The sequence below is a fragment of the Cyprinus carpio genome, chromosome A21 (assembly GCF_018340385.1).
Source record: "Cyprinus carpio isolate SPL01 chromosome A21, ASM1834038v1, whole genome shotgun sequence".
In the NCBI taxonomy this organism is placed as follows: Eukaryota; Metazoa; Chordata; class Actinopteri; order Cypriniformes; family Cyprinidae; genus Cyprinus; species Cyprinus carpio.
In genome coordinates, this window is record NC_056592.1 from 15,964,587 (window position 1) to 15,986,357 (window position 21,771).

General features: G+C 36.8%; 1 protein-coding gene across 1 annotated transcript; it reads right to left on the bottom strand.

Moving 5' to 3' along the window:
• Positions 1-9,218: 9,218 nt before the first annotated feature.
• On the bottom strand, positions 9,219-11,250 carry LOC122134765 (A disintegrin and metalloproteinase with thrombospondin motifs 2-like). Its single transcript, XM_042711500.1, has 2 exons — positions 11,044-11,250; positions 9,219-9,700 (listed from the first exon to the last, which is right to left on the bottom strand). Exons 1-2 carry the CDS (start codon positions 11,126-11,128, stop codon positions 9,219-9,221), a joined length of 567 nt encoding a protein of 188 aa, XP_042567434.1. The 5' UTR covers positions 11,129-11,250.
• Between the last annotated feature and the right edge of the window lie 10,521 nt (positions 11,251-21,771).

Sequence of the window (21,771 nt, forward strand, 5' to 3'; positions counted from 1 at the left end):
ATAAGAAAATAGATGTGCTATTATCTCAAAAATTTTGATTTTCAAGTAAAAGTAACTTTAAAACAAAGAAAAAATACTGATGAAGAAAATGATTTTTGCAGTGCTGTTCTAAGCCAGTTCACTCGACTGGAAACTCTGACAAGAAATATCACTTTAAAACAGAACTGTAGCACACATTCAGCACAACTGGGCCAAAGGGAGAGCAAGAAACAGAGCAATAAGGGAAACACCTCTTTATCTCCATGAACCAACAAACCCAAATCTCGATGTCATCCAATAATTTGTAGAATTCAGATATGAGCTTCTCACAGTGAGTTCAAGTAAGTACAGCCATAGGGAGGAACACATGTGTGTCAGGCCAGTCTCTGTTACTCCATCCACAGGAAGGAGAGGAGTGTGTTTAAGGTATCAGGAGACTACTCTGAAGCAGGCCAGACCACTCTCCTGCTCTCTCTTTCACAGCTGCCACATCACAAGACTCTTAAGTCGATGTTCACAATGAAAACGCAGAGGCCATTCCAGAACTGAGAGCTGTCATCCATCTGGAAGGCAACTCCCAGTCAATCCCATGCCCAAAACTCTAGAGTGATTTCATTTGTACCTCTAAATCGCTCTGTTACTTTAGCACACTGAGCTGTGCGGTCTGGAATTTGCAAACTGTTTATTTCTTTCTCTGGCACTTTATGTTTTGGAGAGCGTTGCTGGTGGAATGTTAATGACATCATCAAAGCACTCTGAAAGATTCCCAGGTGACAGGTGCCAGGAGATTTCTGGAGCAACCCCACCTGACTAGTGCTCCCCTTTCATCCTCCGCCATGGTACGATGACACACACATAAAATGGCGCAAAGTGCCACCAAGGCCTGCTGCTTAAGTCTGACATATAAGCCCCCCCCCCCCCCCAAAAAAAAAAAAACAGCGCACAGTATCTCATTTGAAACATTTTCAATTCATTTGAGATAGCTCAGAGGTCACTTGAGACTCTCGGCTCTAAGCTTGAACCCCACACTGAACAAACCTAACAACAAAAGAGAGTGTTCAGAAGATTAAAGGCTATCGGTCGGATCCTGAATCAGAGTAATGTACACTTAGTTTCATCAAAGGTGGAGAGAAAGGATTGTATCGGCACAGAGGATGACTGCTGGAGTCCCGTTAAAGAAGTCAGTGTTAAGAAAGCCATGTGCAATAGAATGCAACAATGAACTCTGCTGTTCATGAAGAACTGAGAATAATAATGTTACATTTTTTGTATGTTTTTTAATGTACTGTTTTTAAGATCTAAATATAAAATATTATACAATACAATGGACAAAATACTGAGTTACAGAATTGGATTATGAGTATAAAGTTTATTGAAAAAGTCTAATTTACACAATTATATGTTGTTTGAGAAATTAGGGAGATTGGATTTCTTCATTCTGTGTACTTAATGGGTGTGGGAGTTTTGCAGGGTTTCTATGGTTACAACAACTTTTGATTGGAGGATTTAAGGCACTGTTCTTTATCAGAAATGTGTCTGTTATACACATATTTAAGCTGAGCAATATATCATCACTTCACATCAGATCTCATGGTAGATCTGTCTTGGAAGATTATTTATTGATTTATTTATTTTTTCTCTGAAGAGAACGTCAGTGGGATTTTTACTTCCACAATCTGACTGTTGTGCTGTATTTGACTGGTTAATAAGAAAGAATTTAATTACATGTTTTTGCATTCAACAAAGGAATGCAAAGACATGAAAAGGTTTGAAAGTTGAAGTACAACACAATGGCAAAAGAGTGAATTTGTACAGCTGTAGTAGTGATTAATTTAAACATAAAATTTTACCAGGAGAGTTTCCTGTACTGTTTAACCGAAACTGTAAAACATTTTTACCAAAAAAGACTTACCTTACCATATACTTTATGGCGAAAACTTTAAATGGTTTAACATTGAATTAATGTAATTTTACTGTATAAAATACCATACAATTTATGGGTTTTGAATGTAAAAACTATGAATTACATAAATGACAATGAAAAAAAATATATACATTATTAAAAAAATAAAAATAAATAAAGTTTATTTAGTTTTTTTGTTACCAATAATATCATCAGGGAGTTTTGTGTAACATTTTTGTGTTTCAGGTTATTTAATTAATGTTTATTGTATTCTTTTAGTGCCATGTGTGTTATTCTAATAGTATTTTGTCTTCTTTTGTATTGTACCTATAATCCTGTTCACCATCTATACATTTTATGTTTTGTGAACAGGCCATTTATGATGAACTCTGATTCATCATGTGGCTTTCTGTTATGTCACCTGTATTATTATGGTGGTTATCGGCCATTTTTAAGGTAAAATGCAGATTTGGGTAGTTAAAGTAGCTAGGTATATTGACATTATATAGCTTAAGGAAATATGGTTATAAATTGTAAGATACACAGACACCAATATGTCATTCTGTAATACCGGAAACACTGTCCCTGTATTTTTTACAGTGAATATCTGGCAAACACAAAAATGTATTTATTTATTTATTTATTTATTTAACCTTAAATTCAACAGGATTTTACAGTGCAAGTCAGAACACTAATTAATACCTCATGGCTAAAAATATTAAAACTAAAAAATACACACTGTAATAATAAGAAATCTAGATTACCTTGTTGATCACATTAGTCAGCTGTTGAACTGTCGACCATCTTGACCTATTTCTAACAAAGAGTAACACAAACATCCATGCATGTGTGGGTGACTTGAGTCAAGAAGCCAAACAAGCAGCAATATGACTAATGAGAAAATGGAGGTTTGTTTACATAAAATACCTTTTTCATTTCCATTCAGTTTTCCAGATGTTTCTGTATAATGGTGAGTCATTAGCTGGACTAATAATGTCATCATTACAAAAGAATGATAAAAGCCATCTCATATCTCAGGAGTGGAATAAATTTGTAAAACAACAATTCATGAGGCTTCCCCTAACTATGACTGCTGAGATTGAAATGTCCATTGTGTGATTTCAGAGGCAACTGCGTGAACTGCAAAAATAATTATCGTTACCAACAGGTTTCCCAGAACACACCCCATACGTCATTGGTCAACCAGACAAGTAGTCCTACCCCCAAACACACACCATTGGATGAGTTGATGTTGCTATGTCAGCCTGGGCAGATCAAACAAACAAGACTCAAACAAACAAAGCAATGTTTTGATAGCAATGCAGAGTAACAGTGTTTCCACTTTTTAGGGAAAATCAGCCCTTCAAAGGCTTACTTATAGCACCTTAATCTGGGATAGGAGAAAGAATATTAAAATAACATGCTTCACCTTTAAAGACACAACTTAGTTATCCACAAGCCCAAATAATCTCCTTGTATATTGCACTTAGCCTCATTGAGTAGGAGTATCCTGCTAATTTCAGGCTTCCTGCTATAAACTAGCTTTAGCTGCAGCAACAGCTTGTGCCCCTGCTGGAGAACTGAGGCTCAAGCTCACGGTGAACCTCCCACTCAATTCACACTTAGGAGGGGTTCAGACCTCACAGCGCACAACTGCCCCACTGAGCTCCACAACAGCCTATGCACCAATGAGCCCTGGGCTCCATCCTTTGCAGTAGGAAGAACATGAATGTGATCGTGAGGGCACTGTGTGGTTTATATGTTCCTCTCCATGTTCAGATTATAGTTACAAACAGAAACTGGGTTTAAAGAGGTAGTTTACCCAAAAATTTTAATTCTGTCATCATTTATTCAAAGTCCAGGTAACCAAAACATAGAAGATCCAAAAAAAGTTCATAAAGTTGCTACTAAAGTAATCCATTTAAATCAAGCAGTTTAATTCAAGTCTTATGAAGAGACATGATGTCTTTATACGATGAACAGATTTAAGATTTTAAGTAAAACATACACAGATTACATACATATAATAAACATGAAACCTGTGTGTGCATCACACGCTAGAACAAACGCTAGAACAAACCTTATTGGTTTTTGTGCATCACACACTCACATTTGAGCTTGTGATGTGCTCTATGTATGTGTCGTTTGTTTAGATGTAAATAAAAGCTTAAATTAAATCTGCCCATTATAAAAATTCATCACAACACTTAAAAAACCTTATAACAAAAAAAATGATTACTCCAAAAAACCCTTTATGAACCTTCTAAATATTCTAATCCAGCACTTTTCCCCACGTTTAATGGAGGGACATTTGTTTTAATTTTCAGAGACAACTCGAATTCGGGGTTTGACTACTTTTGTTTGGGAAGCCTGGTCAATTCTGTGTAAAACGGAAGTTGCCACATACTTTATTTCAGTATTGTGATGTATTTCAGAGTGAAATGGAATATTAGGGTGGGGTTTTATTTTAGCGCACCTCCTAGACATCTCTATCTCATAGCAGACTGACAGTTGGAGGGGAGTGGATAAGGGTGTTCTACCCAAGCCGTCAAACTGATGTCATCAGAGAAGGAACAGCATTCTAGTGGGGAAGCAAATTTTCAGAGTTTGACTATTATGAAGACATTTTTTTTTTCCTTTTGGATTAACTTGCAGGGAATATTTGTTCAACATAAGACTGGTAATGAGTGCAAACAGTCAATGGGGTCAGTTTTGATTTCATGCAGACTTTAAGGCCACATTACGTTCTGTAACTATAAAGACAACCATAACGATAACTATATTAGTATCCACACTAATGGGCGATAACATTGTGTGAGGCACAGTTATATTGTCAGCCTCTTTAAATATTCAAGCTCTTTAAAGTCATTGTTTCTTATAGTTCGTCAGCTAAAAAAAAAAAATAAATGCATTCAGAAAGTGTCAAAAATATAGTTCCTCTGCGTCTTTATCTTTATAGATGTGGTTATAGTTCTTTGTGTGAACGGCCCTTAAGAAAATTGCAAATCTGTTCGTTGCCATAGCGGTTACACACGTCAACGTTCAGCTATTCAGATACCCTGGTTCTAATTGTAACACATGAAAAACAAAGCCAAATGGTCATTATGTTTATGGACCATCTGAATAACAACTGACTGGAAGACATACTATAAACCAACACAGCAAAAAGGCCATCAATCAACATCCATATCTGAAGTTTTTTTGCGTAACATCTGACTGGAAGACATTTTTGACAGCGGCATATACAGTATGTATGTATTACTCCCTGTCTGTAATATCCTATAAGGCATTTGAACCAAATCCTTTTTTTGCATTCATAGATGGCCTTGTGTAAAAAAAAGGGTTAATATAGAGCGCAAATAAAAAAAATGAATCACTGTCACCAATGCCAATACCAATGTTTGGTCCAATTCTAGACTGTTACAAACGGTTTGTGGAATCATGCTAGTGCAAATAAAAATACAACAGCCTCCTTACAGCTGTTTAGAATATTTAGTTCTAGAAAGAATGCTAATGAAGAGTCTGAAGGAATGGTCTTACAATGCCAACTGCATAAAGTTTTGACCCTGCACCCCCAGCAGACAGAGGTTAAGTGTTTTGCTCAGGGGCAAAAGGGGTGTGGTCACAGGAAGTGATCACTTCCTGCAGAGTTTCAACTCTAAACAAACACACCCGATGGTCTTGCTTAAAAATTGTAGGCAGGTGTTAGATTGGTAAAGACTAAATTCAGCAGTAATGTAGATTTCCAGGATCAGGATGGAGCCCTCCTGACAATAGGCCGAGTTTAGGGGTGAATAATACAGAAACTCATGATACATTTATGCTATCAACCTTAATAATGATGCTGCAAGTGACAAAATGACATGCACATGGTAAAATCATTTTGTTTTCATGAGGACAAAATGAAATATTTTAAGTAGAAAATTAGGAAAAACATTTTAATGGCTGGTAAGAAGTATTTTTGATTTAAATTTCAATATAAAATTAAATGGTTCTTAAAAAAAACACTGTCAAATCTTTGCCCCGAGTACAAAAGTAAGGTCATCCTTTGTTCTTGACTTAGGTCTACCACAATTATAAATGAAGGGAGAATTTGGACTTGTATAACACAAATATCCATACAAATTAGTTTTAGCCCCTGGACTTACATTATCTCCATAAAATCTAATCTAGCTCTTGGAATTACATAATTCTGTTCTTCCAGAAACTCTTATTATGTAAGAATTAGGCATGTGTGTTTGTGCGTGTGCATCTGGAGGATACAGACATTAAATATGAATGGAACTGAATATGCAGTCTGCATCAAAAGCAGTTAGGTTGTGTGGTCACGTGCTTTGAATGTGTCATTAAGTGTTATATTATAACAACGATTTTGCATTGGCTGTTCAATATGATGAAAGAATGACAAAGAATGATGCCTACTGATAGCGTCATTTAGTTGCACTTATTTGCATTTGGCATAGATTTAACACTTGATTAATAAAGCAATTATGCAATTAAGATCCAGTTTACTGTCCAACGCAATTTACACAACGCAATTCCCCATCCTGCAGCTTGGTTGCGGAATACACATAACACAACTGAAACCTTAAAAAGATTAAATGAATTTTACAACCTTAAAACCTGTGATTCAGACACCTGAATCAACTCTTCTATATGATGAAAATGTGCTTGACTATACCATTTGATTATTTATATTGCTGTTCTCCATTTTTTAACTGCTGCCATGATCAATGGAAAATGGACACAATGACATCTTCTTTTAATAAAATTCTGCTTGCTGCCTAATTTTCTCTGGCAATAACAGGGCAGTGTTAAAGAGATACTCCACCCCAAAATGAAAATTTTGTCATTAATCACTTTCCCATTGTCGTACCAAACCCATAAAAGCTACGTTCGTCTTCGGAAAACAATTTAAGATATTTTGGAAAACCACAGACAAAAGAGCATACGGTGAAATGGAGAGACACAGAGGAGACCGTTGACAAAGGAATTATTGAATAAAGTCGTTATTTTTGTTTTCTTTGATTACAAAAAGTGTTCCCGTCACTTCATATATCCCAGATTGCACGTCTGATGGCAGATGGAGTATTCTGACGATGACTTTCATACCTTTTATGGACCTTGACACTGTTATTTATTTGGCAGTCTATGGGACATTCTCAGGCCTCCAGGTTTTCATCCAAAATATCTTAAATTGTGTTCCATAGACGAACTGAGCTTTTACGGGTTTGGAACGACATGGGGGTAAGTGATTAATGACAAAATTATCATTTTGGGGTGGAGTATCCCTTTAACCACACATGGCAAATACTGCTTAGCTTCATAAACAGAAAGATTTTGTGCTGAAATAACATAGTCAAAATTGGCAAAACTTCAGTGAAATCTCCCCTTAAAAGCGCAAATAGTGTATGAGTAAAACAATTACCAGTGAAAAGCGGATCTGCTGAATTAGACTACATTAAGCTTAACGGAAGGGAAGTTCTCCCCAAATGCAACATTAAATTCTTTTTACTCTTTTATGAGGAGTCTAAAAAGGTGACTGTTTCCCTTAAGATTCTGTCTAGCGAGTGACAACCCTGTGGGTCAAATGGAATAATCCAGAAATCCACTCTCATCGACTAAAAGCCAGGCCCTGCTCTCCTGTGGTGCTATACGTGTCTGTGAGTTCACTGCAGGGCTACTGTTACCCCGCCTCTCGGCCTGCAGTGACGGAGGAGCAGGGGCTTGTACAGAGTGTTTTCTGATGCTGCCCAGACATGCTCTAAACTCCACGTGCTCCAGGTGCAGAAATGTAACACTCTCCGCATGAAGAACGCTACAAAGTTACAAGTACAAACAGCGGAGGGCTAGTCTATCCATCACTGAGGCCGAGGCCTAAAAGCAACAGAAATAAGCTGCTCCCTATATTCGGAAAGCCAGTTTCCATTCAATCTACCATCTTTTTGTTAATTTCAGAATTTTCTGTGTCCATAAAATACTTAATGGGATATTCCACCCAAAAAATAGGGTAATGAGGTTCCAAACCTGTATTACTTTCTTCTCTGGAACACAGAAGATATTTTGAAATGTTTTTGTCTATAAAATGAAAGTGCGCTAAAAAAAAAATGGGTTTAGAAACCATTTTCACTGATAAATTGCTAGTAAATTTCAGCAAGTAACACATTGATGTACAAAAACTGAAATAGTATTTTCTTGAAAAAAAAAATGCTCTAATAATCTTTGCTTTATTTACAGCTTCAAAAAAATTATTTAATACCGTGGAAATGGGGTGCAAAACAGCATTGGACCCCACAAATTCTTCCTTTCTTCCTGGTAACATTGCCATGTTTAAGAACCCAAGCTGAACTACGCTTGAATAAAGAATCACTTTTCAAACCGTCTTTACCACATTCAAACCACCAAAGGGCATGAAAATTCTTTCAATTTCATCCAAGATATAAACACATGAATAATATCTATGTTAATCTCTAATTCATGGACATCTGCCAAGGCCAAATAGCTTTTTCAAGGGCAATTTGTGAGGAGAACTGTTTGACGGTGGAGAATGGTAGCAAACTTACATCGTCCCTCTGTGTTACTTGGTATATAAATACAATGTACAGCAAACACCTGCAATGTGCAGCCTTCTTTCAATAGCCTTATCCATGCCAGTCAGCACTCAAGCTTGCACAGAATCCTGGCAGTAAGGACCTCTGGCGGACATCCAACATAAAAGCAGTTCTTACATCCAGTAGCAAGTTGCTAAATCGCCTTTCAACACAGCAGTTAAGACAGCATACAACTGATCTGAATCATTATTACCTTGAAGCCTTTACTTAAAACAAAGCACTCTGTTTGTACAAGAGCAATTCAGGGATGTCCATGATAAAAAAAAGTACTCATTGTATTCATACTGGTTTTGATAAAACCGTCATTTTCAATTAAATTTTAGACTCTAAAAAATGTAATGTTGTTGCATTTTTTCTTGAATACATGTTAGTATAATCCTAATGTATATTTTCAGATATGCGTTTAAATATTTTTAAATTTAAGATTTTCATTAATTATTATATCATGAATTATTAATTTATAAAAAAAACAAATTCATAAACAAATTAATAATATGATTCACACCACACACAACACACTACATTCTATAAGCTGAACTAACCCTAACTAATCATAAAAAACTCAAATTATGCAATATTCTACGAGAGCCTACTCTTGACATATATTGGAAAAATTAAAAATGCAATTCATACCTTTAAATACATTTTACACGTTTGTGTATATGTATATATACATAAAAGAGTGAAGCGTATTTTAATGTTTTAAAAAAATTACCATCATATCATTAACCCACAATGCACTGGATAAACATCATGCAGTGATGCTTTATATAAGAGAGCAAATAACTTACCAGGCCATTGCAATTGCTGAGAGCCACTGACGTATCCTGCACATTGGTAACATAACCCACATATAAACAGTCACTGGGCAACAAGGGCTCAGAGTGGGTTTGGTTATCGTCCTCAAGCCACTCCACTTTGGCTCCAGGGGCCACAAGCCTGGAATTTAGCCTGAGGCGAAGATGAAACTCCTGTCCGAAAACAGTGACGTTATAAAAGAGTGTCTCCTTGTGCCTCAGGTGGTCCTGTTCTGAGTTCGTCTCCTCATTGGTCTCTCCATGATGGTTGGCCTGCCTCCTCCTGCGCCGGTGGGACCCCTGCCCACTCAACCGGCTGGCAGAGACGGCGTGGGAGAGGAAGCGTCCGTCTGCATCCACGCTCACCGGCCTCACTAGCCCGTACTCCCTCAGGACATGCTGCAGGGAATCTGCCAGGGGCACACACACAGTTACACGCATTCAAATGTGCACACACATGCACGCAAACACAAAGTCAATAGATTTCACAGTGCACACCAGAAGCTTCCAGCAACAGTCGAAACTCCACCAATCTCTAAATCAGCTGCAAGACTTACATTATGCGGACAGTACAGCTGTCCAAACAAGCCAATATTTAAAATAACATCTTTAAAACTGAAAGACTTTTTTTTTATTAAAAGTAAGAAAAATCTATAAAAACATTGCATTGAACAGAAGGGGGTAAGTTGTGTCACCTTTTGCTTAAATTGTCCTCTAGGCAAAGAGAAATGAGACGCGTGTAAAACTAATATATTTAACTATATTTCAGGATGTCTTCTATCACCTATAACATAGGGACGGACAGAGGAAAATAGTTTCTACAACAACAACAAAAAAAATAAATAAATAAATAATAATAATAATAATAAAAGTTAAATTGGCCATTATCCAAAATGTATATGTTTTTTAGATATGCATAAATTTCCTTGAGAGTACACCTGCCATATAGAACATTCATTTTGACATGCAAAATAAATAAATAAAAAGGGCTTAGTACAAAAAAATGTAAATTTATTTTTAGATTAAGACATTTCAACCAACACTCCAAAACAACATTTCATTCATTCCTAACATAAAGATGAGAGAAGCATTTCACCCAATTCTCCCAGACAATATGTCATGCATTCCTATCATACTGATGAGAGAAGCAGCAACACATTTGGCTGCTCTGTTTATGCATCCTATATGTCCTTCACATCATCAGGAAAGAACAGCTTACAGTAAAGTAAACATTATAATATGATTTGTCTGATCTAATTTGACAGTAAAATAATGTGCATGGTGCTTCTGTATAATTTACTCTTCTGTGTACTCATCTTGACAGTAATGTCGGCATTTTGCAGTTATTTCAAGCAGGAGACACTAGATCCATCAGCTGTTTTACATTATTGCCATGTCGCATGGATTTTTGCGCTTCCTCTTAGTTTCACAATCAACACGATCAGCGTAAATATAATATAATAATGTATATAGGCTACTGTATAATGACGTTCTTTTTATTGTAACAAAAGTTAGAGATCTTTCAGTTTAGATGCCATGAAAACTTCCAGACACTGTCTCAAATTCAATGAAAACGTCGTTGACAGTAAAAATCGTTTACTCTTAAAAACTCATTCATCTCTATTAAAAGTATAAGTTGATAAAACAAATAAACTGAATCACAACTCCAAAAATCCTAACATCCCCTGCATAAATGCAACCCCTGCATAAAATAAAACTGACCAGAACTGACAATAAAAACATCTCCACGTACCTATACTGTTGGTGATGTAAAGAGTATTCGCGTGCTGAAAGTGAAGGAAAATAAGGAAGAATGCACATCCAGGAGTAACATCCATGGCAGGTCCGCGGAGAGGGGAGAGCGCACGGGCGAAAGGCGGACTTTGAGATCTCAGATAAGCGATCCAGCAGCGAACCCTGCCCCCTCTTTCCCCCCTCCCCTTCCAGACTGACTGCAAAGTGCACTGGGGAAGCTAGGCTCTCATTCTCACCCTCCCTCTCCTCTTCCATAGTCCACACTAAGCGTGAATGCAGATCCTCTCATGACAACAGAAGACCACCAGCGTGATCTTCTTTTCTCATCAGCATAATCAGGGAACACCAGTCTCATTGTTCTTGTGATGCACTGCTATATGAAAACCGCTATACTCGCACTTCAGAGTCAGAATCAAGTTTATTTGTCTAAAAAGTTCAATAGACGCATCCAATAACCACGTAGCAGACAGGAGAGATACGAGGTAAATAATATGGGGGTGTATAGCTACGGTAGGCTATATAAAAAGAAAAATAAATAGTGTATTATTTGAGTATTGTATTAAAAAATATTTTTCCCTAAAGTTGCCTAAAGTAGAAGGCAATCATATCTGCCTTGAAATAGTTTTTTTATTGAGAAAAGAAATAAAAAAATAGTTGGTTTTATTGTACACGGAGCGGGTCGCCCCCTCATGGGCACCACCATTTTGCATCACATGACCAGCCATGCTACAGAAAATAATACGTTTAAATAATAAGAATAATTAATTAATTACCTTTTACTACAAATCATATGCATAAACTTAGCTTACATCTAAACAACCCAAACAAATCCTTCACACTGACTGTTCTAAGCATACAGGTAAATATATATTGTTTCATGATTTTAAGAGATTTAGGCACTAAGAAAGCATCAATATAATAAAATATTCGATTCATATTCATATTTTGCAAGTGATTCAACAATGGTTTTTTTTCTACAGCTTTTTTTTCAACTCCCATTGATTTGTTTAGCTTTTCAGAAGGAAAATAAATAATTAAGATGTTCATTTCCTAAAAAAAAATATCAAAATGAGAAAAATATCATAAAAATTCACAGAATGAGAAGAAATTTCAGAATGAGACGGTGAGTACTAGCATTTGGCACTTGCATGCTTTGTTTGTGGCTTCTTTTTTGGATGTCATCTTGTAGAAATTATTCCTCATTTTCCCCTTTCTATTTGTTGTAATTAAAATAAGTACATATGTCATAGTATTTTTAATATCATAAATTATATTCTTCTACAGGACCACACAGCCATTGAAAAAGAAATCCTGCTCTGTTATGAAATTAGTGGATTATTGAAATAAATCACCTGGTGAGATTGGATGCTGGGTTCTTGGAAAAAGAATATCTAATGCATCTCTGTGGCGCAGGAGGAAATGCATCATGTGCCATCTATCTGTCAGCACCTTTACTTCTCCAACTACCTCTGTGATGTGAAGGCTCTAAAAGTACAAAGTACTTCAGTGTATTTTACAGAATATTGTGCACTGATGATAACATACAAGAACCCATAGAGCTTTACTCTATGGAGTGCAAACAACCTGATATCGGTAACCATTTAAAACCTGATTTTTCCTATCATTTTCCTTTTATTACAGAGATGCCCCTAGTTACCAAAAATATTATTATTTAAATATTAAAACTAATTATTTATCTATCCCCATTTTGTTTCTTTTTGTGGAACACACAAAAGCAGACACTCAACTTCAAAAGCTATCAAATGAAAATATGAATTCATTCACTTTATACCACCTGCACTAACAATACAAACTTAAATCTAAAAAAAAAAAACAAAATCAATTCACAATATAATTTTATATTGAAAAAAAAATAATAGAGAGTTAAACAGCACACTAAGAAACAAAAAGCACACTAAGAAAAAATAAGCTCAGTTAAAAAAAATCACATAACTTCACAAAAACAGCACACTAAGAAACTATAAGCTCAGTTAGCAAAAGTCAGCTGTGGTTAACTTTATGACATAACTGCAGAGACCTCAGATTGTGGGATTTTAAGTGTAGAGCGGAAGACATGGTTTCTGAGAGGGACGACACTAGGGCAGCTGGGACACCATCCATTTCTTATGCTTCGCTGACTGAAGTAAAAGATTGAGGTTGTCGCTGTGGCTAAGGCAGACGATGGTTTAATCGAACCTCTTCATTCCAGCTCCATTCCTCAGCCAGATGGGTCGTGCTATCTTGCTTTATGCAAGGCGATCAATTTACCACCTATCTTGTAGTTGGCATCCAAAATGTAAACTAGGTACAGAGAGTATATGTTTTAAAGATAACTGGATGTAAAAACTGAATAGTAACCCTTATTATAGCCAAAGACTGTTTAAAGCTGTTAAAAGTGCAGTTTATATGGGGAAGGTCATATCCTGGAAATAGTTGAGAGTTTTGTCATTTGAACTTGTATGATGGGGTCAGATGAGGAAAGGCTACTTGAGTTTTAGTTCACTGAACTGAAAGAAGTTGCAAAAGAGTGAATGTGAAAGCAGATGGTCATGTATATTAATCCTGATATTTTCTCAAAGCAATTATACAATCTGATAAAGGAATGTTTTCTCAAAGCATATTAGAATTGAAATACCACGGAATAACTAGCACAAATTGAATTAAATTAAATTAAATTAATGAAATAAATATGTTTTGCAAACACTCTTCATTACATATAATTATGTATGTATATATATATATATATATATATATATAATTATATATAATGCATATATAATTTAAATGCATTTCATACAAACAACAAATGCAACACAAAATACATTTTTAAATTGAAAATTTGATTCGCAAACACAATATTGCTATGCAACAATACACTATTGCTATTCCTACCCATTTACTGACCACTGTGGACAAAAAGATGAGCAAACAAAATTCAATAAATACAGCATGGAAAAAAAAATACAATAAAACCACACCTAAACAAAACACAAACATTAAAAAAACAAACAAACAGATACATACTGCAGCTGGCTTCACATACAACCTAAAGTCTAAACACGTTCAGCCATGAACCATCCAAAGTCCCTGAGACGCTTAATTCACATTACGACAGATGATATTATCACACACCACATGTGCAAAAACATGTTCTAATGCATGGATCACACTGTTTGAATTTCTCTCCTGTTCCGGTGCACCCGGCCAAGTCCACCATATGATTCACTCATGTTGATCCAGGAAGAGGAGGACACTTCAGCAAGCTGACAGAGATGCTGTCGTAGTCAGCCACTGCTGGCTCTCATATGAAACACTGTGGATAGGGCCCACAGCTAGCAGTTGTAAGCCCTAGAGGGACTTGTTACTGTTAAGAGGCTGTAAAAGAGAGTTGGATCTATGTTGCCATCGCTGCTGGCTCTCAAAGAACCACGGCTGAGCCAGTGTGTCCCGCCAGGACGTGTGTTTCACATTTGTTCCTCTGCTCCCTCTCACCCCTCTCCTCCTGAAACTCCTTCTGCACAAACTCACGTCACGTGACCTGCTTGGTTAAACGGCTGCTGCTGAACAGACACATGAACATACACTTAGAGGCATACAAGCGCAGAAATACAAGTACTCATAGTTCACCCAAAAATGTACCTTCTGTCAAAAAAAATAAACATCTGTCAACATTTATTCACCCTCATGTCATTCTCCAGCCATTCTTCTGTGGAAAACAAAAAAGGTGTTATGAAGAATGTTCATGGCTGCGCTCATTCATGGAATACAAATGAACCAGGGCTCTTTTTGGGGGCATAAAGTCAAGTAATGGATACATCTGTTCTGGTTTGAATAAAAAAGCCTCAAAAGAAAACCTTAAGTATTTTGGCATAATTTATTATTATTAGAAAATAAATTAACGAAATTGCTTACACTTAATACTATTTATAAAACATATGTCGTCAAAATCCCTCAGGCAGTAAACAGCATGAGTGATTTTTGATTTGAATGTTATCATATTTTTATTATATAAATGTATAATGTTTACTGTATATTGCTAATAATATTATTATTGTAATATTGATGTAATATTTGTATTTACCTACTTGTTTACTGCTTGAAAATCACGTGTTGCCAAAATGTGGGCAAACAGCAGAAATAAAAACAGATAAAGATTTCACAGATAATTAGATTTTTATTTTTTAAAGAATAATTTGTGATGTTTGCTTTTTTTTTTTTTTTAGGTGAGGCAACTATTAGGTGAATTATTCCTTTTAAGGAGTCCAATGAATATATTATGAAAAACCACTGAAAATTGCATATGAAGAAAAAATTACATCTAACATATTTTACACCTCAACACCATGCCTTTCAGCTGAAGCACAAACCCCTGTTTTGGTGGATAGACATTTGCATATGAAGAAAAAATTACATCACCACGCATTTCTTACAACTCTCATGAGAGTTTTATACCTCAACAGTGTATTTTTCCACGGCAAACTTGTTTTGCTTTCACTTTGTTGAAGGAGTCATGATTTTATACTATGGCTCAACCCAACAAGAAGACTTTATAGGAAAGTTTTGGTTGGAGACCTTCAAGAAGTCAAGAGCAGCATCTCTGGGCTGCTTGATTTATGAATGACATTTACAAGACCAGAAAAAACAGAAAGGAGTAGTAAAGGGAGCAGTCTGGCACTGTTATGAAAGCTGATGTTCAGTTTTCTGAAATAAACACACAATCTTGTACACACATACAAAGCTATAAGCCCGTTTCGATGCACATTTTCTTACTCTCTAAGGCGCCTTCAGTATTCTCAATAGTCTGTTATTTGTTGTGTTGATAATTTTCTTGGATACATACTGACACCTAATGGTGTGGATGCAGCATCCCACAAACACAAACCTTAGCGAATGAAAAGCCACTCACCTTTTTACAGACGAACATGATTAATTTATGTTAGCAAAAGTGACCAATAATAGGATTTAAAAAACCGAATGATATTCGACTCATCATGTGATCTCAAAATGGCGTGCCCACATCAGGCGACCCTCTCTGTGTAAAATAAAACAGTGTTTATTAGACTACTCATATGGACCGTTCATTTTTACATTTTCAATTTACATCAAGTGTTTAAACTATATATATATATATAATATATATAATATATATATATATATATATAGATATATATATATAATGAGTACACGTTTTAACAAGCAGAAAACAAATGTCTCAATACAATCTTATATGCAAACCAAATAAACCAATTTTATCTGTGTCATCACTTTGTGAGATCACACGGCTGAGTTGACTATTATGAATGGCGAGGGATTTTCAAGGAATGCATCTCACGTATTAGTAGGTACATTATTCTCTCAAGCAATGGAGACGAAGAGTCGACTGCACCTCGATCGTGATATCCCGAGTGGGTTCAGGTGAAGGTTATTCCTTTCTGCTGTTTAATGGAGGAAGATTGGGAGAGCTCCCTGCTGAAGCACACAATAAACCCACTGAGCAGCCATATGCCAGATCAGCAGTGCACACTACGGTCCGGGAGGACCTCAAGGTCTTCTGGATCTTCTCCTGCACTGACTTATACAGAACTGTGGGGCTAAAGCATGAGTGGGCTGTATGAGACATGCCTGTGACAGCAGCCAGCGGAATCTGCCTCGAAATTGGATCAGGAAGACTGTCACCGTGGTTACACACAGCGACACAGGCGCTCCTCATTAGAGGGTGTTTCATAGACAAGGTGTCTCCTGCAGGAAAAGCGTCCTCCTCTAAATCGACTGTCATAATGTGCACTCACAGCACAGAGGAAATAGGAAAAGGATTCCGATTAGAATACAACAGATTTGCTTTTGCACAATGATGATCAAAAGTAAAGTGCTCTTTTTTGAATATGGTAAAAAAAAAAAAAAAAAAAAAAATAAAACTTAGAAATTGCTGTTAGTAAGCTTCACAAATAATTACAAAGAAGCGGGAAGTAAACATACTTTATTATAAAAATAGTATTTTCTTATTGACAACAGGGCTCATAAATAGCAAAACTCTTGCAAAAAAAAAAAAAAAGACAACAGGGCTCATAAATTGCAAAACTCTTGCAAAAAAAAAAATAACAGTTCATATAATATTTAGGTGGACGAATAGCATTTTATAAAGGTTTGGTTCTCATTGACCATTTGCAAATATTTTAAGTAATTTAAAATATTAAGTTTCTTTTTTATTATTCATACTTTTTATTTTCTTTGATGGGCAAACAATACATTCAATTTCAAGATAATTTAATGTTTGGTTACATCACCCAAACAACGTTTCAGGTACAATTACATGTAGATTGCCATCATAAATCCAATAATCTAAAATATAAAGTTTCTAAGAGTTTTAGGCCCTATTTCATACCCTATTCACAGAATGCGCCAAGAATTACATCCTTCTGAAACGTGGCGAAAGCAATAGACTTGTAAAAAGCCTTTCCTTTCCTTTGTAACATCTCCACAATGTGAATATGAACTGAATAACAGAGGTTTAATCCCTCTGTTTAACCAGAAGCAGCCTCTATTGCTGGCTCTCTCCACAATGTGCACCACATCTTCTGCTTTCAATTCCATGATCAAAGGCATTGAAACTTTGGACAGGAAAGAAATGGAATGGAATGGAGGGGAAATCTTCCAAAAAATGACTTAAGAATTGAAATCCCCTGGTGTTTTAGGAACAGTTTGTTTTTGACTGCTCGTCCTGTTGGTAAATCTAGTGAGCCTCTCCACAATGCTCAGCGCCACAACATAAATTACTGTCTCGTTTTTTGTCCAATAAAAGAAATCAAAAGTCTTCACTGATGTATTAAATCACAGGACAGCTTGCTGACAGGCCCTTCAAATGCACATAAAGTATAAAGAAACTGATTCCTTATTTTAATACCTTATTTTGATGATAATTTCTAGTTCACAGCTTTCAGGTTCTTGGTTTCATCAAATTGTCTTTCCAAGAGCTTATTCTTAAATTGGGCTTGACAACAACATGTTCCCCGTAAACTCCATGTAAACAATGAACTTAAAAAATCACCCACTCAAAATGTGTTTTCTTCCTTATTACTTTAATTACCTCCGAGAGAAGCTCTTTTTATGGTGACCTATTTCACTGCACCCTGATGGCGTGGACAATCAAGGGCCAAACTTTGCAAGCCTAATATATGGGCAGGAAAGCAAAACTCTCCACCTTTTATTTCTCCAGATGGACAAAAAGCATGCAAAATTGCTTAAGGGTGTGTGTCACAGACATCAAAGCTCCTACAAAGGCTCTGGACAAACATTTAGCTGGATTAAGAATATTACAAACAAGTCGCCACATGCAAATATAGTAAAAACTCTGCCTTTCCTCTCAAGAGAGTGTAATGAATTGAGGTAATGCACTGATTTTTCCATATTTAAAATTTTGAGCTCAAGCTAAAAAAAAAAAAAAAAAAAGCTCTTTCATAACCAAAGCACGTTCCCTTATGAACAGATTCTGGTAAACAATAAGAAATTCCCGTCTGCTCAGTCATGTTTGCTGTGCCTTCTCACCTCACACTCCTCCCTGCACTTTTGCAAGCTGCCTGTTATGTTAACTTCACTTCAGACTGCTGAGCTCAGCATTTCATCACGGCTTCAGCATTGGCAGCTACCTGGGACGGCTGTCACCCTGCATCTCCTTATCCTACCTGTACCTGCACCTCCAGCTGAGCCTTGCTCCCCCGCTAACAAACATCAGTGTCCTTGATGTCCCGCCAACACTGTGGCAGAGACAAACGCCTCTCCCTGGCTCTAGATGCTGCAGTTTAGCTTCAGTCCTCTAAATCTCTCACCTCAGAGCGTGGCTTCATCAACAACTCAATTTGAGGGGGTTCACTTAAATAACTCTTTGACGTAGCGCGGGTCCTTGTGTGCCTCAGATGGATGATGGGGAGAATTTGAAGTGACAAAAGTAAGGAAGCAACCCACGGGGTGACAAGTAATCAATCGGGTTTGTTAGCTAAAGAGCGATTGGGGGGTTTTCTGCGAAATGAACTTTTCTGCTTTTAGCAAAAAAGGAAAAGAAAGCAGGTGACATTGTGAGCAGAGCACAACTCGGGGAAGTGTAAAGGATGCATTTGGGAGCTGTCTGCAGACATTTACGTCAAATCAACCTCACTATGGCTGCAGTCAGGACCCATCTGTAAGTGCACTTCTCTTGGAGCACTGATATTTGCACTAACACTGAAAATAACAATGTAATCTGCGACTGGGATAAAAGACAGTGAATTTCTCTGTGAGGAGTTTAACAACCTATGTAATCAAAATAAGAATCGTGGTGCTTTTAATCCATCTCTGTGAGCAATAAAGCGATAGAGGTTCACCCAGAAATTAAAAACTGCTGTTAACTTACCCTCAGGCCATCCAAAATGTATGACTTTTTATTTATTTATTTATTTTTATATTTTTAACTGAATTCATTGTCCATGGTGATTTATAAAATGCAAGTCCACTGCTACTTTGAGAGTCAAAGACGCATATACAGGCACCACAAAATTAATGCTCGTGGCTTCTGACGATATATTTAGGTCTTATGAAACTAAATGATTGGTCTGTGCAACAAACTGAGCATTATTTACAACATTATAATCCATAGCCTCAGGTAAACCGTCCTGAATGCTTTCACAAGACTTCCTGTTGCATAATGACTCTTTTGGCTTCATAAGAGCTCAACATATCATCAGGAGCCACAGGTTTTAATTTTGTGGTGTCTGTAAATGCTTTTTTTGACTCTGAGTGACGGCAGCCATATGGACTTGCATTTTATGAATCACCAAGCACTATGGTTTCAGGTAAAATCTTTATTGTTCTACTGAAGAAAAAAAGTCACCTACATCTTGGATGTCCTGAGGGTAAATTAACAGCAGATTTTAATTTTCGGGTCACTATTCCATCCTCCAGTGATACCTCATTCAACTGCTCCAGACACATCAACACATTCGCCATGGTCAACATTTCAAATGCTGTCGTCACTCACTATAAAATCCAATGAGATTTCCAACATGCCACAACATTGTGCAGCCTCCAGTTGTAAAAATAAACCACAACAACTTCAATTCAATTTTCACAGAAATGGAATAATGTTCCCAAGCTGAGAATATTTATAAGTGGTTCTCTTCTTTCATTAGAAGCTGAGCAATTTTCTAACGTTCTCTTATAATCAGTAATATTCATAGAAGCTTTAACAAATATTTTTAGCACATGCAGAATTATCTAACATTAATGATAAACTAAATCTTAAAAAATCATCTTGCTCTTGATGTCTACCTGTAGACTACTAGATACAGTAGTACTGTTCTACGCCATATAGTCATACATGTGAATAATTACAGTGTGCCATCTTCCAACCTCAACTAGAAGTCGGCGTGGAAAAACCCCGCCGCCAACATTACTATGGCCCCGAACCGGGATCACATTCCTGGACTCAATTCCCAGGAACATTGTTATGCGTTATACAACAGCAAGGCGACCCGGCACACCGTGTTCACCTGGCAATTATTTCTGGGTCCAAAGTTGCAGGCGTGAAACGGGCTTGTGACACCCTTCACAAGGGGGTGCCAGCCACAAACATTCATTGGCAATAAGAAGCTGGCGTCAACCAGACGTCCGCTGCAATATGTCCACGACCACTGCTAACCGTAAAGCTGGAGTGGAAGGATATAAAATGTCGAATGAAAATATGCCCCGTGTCAACACCCATGTAGAAACCCGCAGAGCCTTAATGGAGGATTGGGCAAGCAAAATAGATTCAGGAATTTGAGGTGAACTTCAAAGGAAGGGACTGGGCTGGGGTCAATGGCATTCGAAGAGCCACCACATTTACAGCCGTGTCAAGGAAATTGGCTACAGTTGTCGTATTAATTCCTCTTGTTAAGAGCCAGTCCTGAACTACAAACATAACGTCAGAGGCAGCTTACTTTGGCACTACCCCAGGAGAAGAAGAACTGGACATGTTGCCCCAGTGGTTGTATCCAAGTCCTCTTTTCCAGATGCGTTGAGCCAGTTTTGATTCATTGGAAACCAAGGTCCAAGCGTAGAATCTCTGGGATTATTGTCAAAGGAAAATGAGCTAACAACCCCCCAACCCAATGATATTGACCCCTAGCTGCCCCGCCAAGGCCACTGGTCAAAGAAAACCTGGGCTATCATACACTCCAGACCTCAAAGGCCCAAACTGATAACTCGCCATGCCAACACTGAATTGATTTGGCCAGTAATTTAAAGCACAAGGAAGCCAACAAAAATCATTGCATAAATGTTTCCACATGTGTTTGATAACCAGCATGTCTTTGAACGTCAAACAACATCTGAAATCTGTTGTTAAAATATGAAATCCTGAAATGCAAAGATGCACATGTATTACCGGCAACACATTCAGAACCTCAGGATACTTGATTTATTAATTTACGAAACCCACTGAACAATTTATGAGCCCAAGAGGACGAAAAGCAGAAGACCATGAGCTTCCATTTTCCATGGAACCCAACCTATTTTGGGCTATAAACCTGCTTCAAACTACATTTATAATATTATACAAGTGTTCAACCATTTTAATTACTTAACCAACCGCAGGCATCAAATGTCTTTTTGAGAAAACAAGATTGTAAACCTAACAATAAAAATGTCATAAAAAATAATCCACAAAATCTCCATATAAAAAATAAATCTATTTCTTAACCCTTATAAATGCCAAATC

Coding starts and splice junctions, on each gene's coding strand:
- LOC122134765 (XM_042711500.1), bottom strand. CDS start 11,128: ATGGATGTTACTCCTGGATGTGCATTCTTCCTTATTTTCCTTCACTTT. Junction 9,701..11,043: donor TTACATCACCAACAGTATAG/GTACGTGGAGAT, acceptor TGCCCCTGGCAG/ATTCCCTGCAGCATGTCCTG.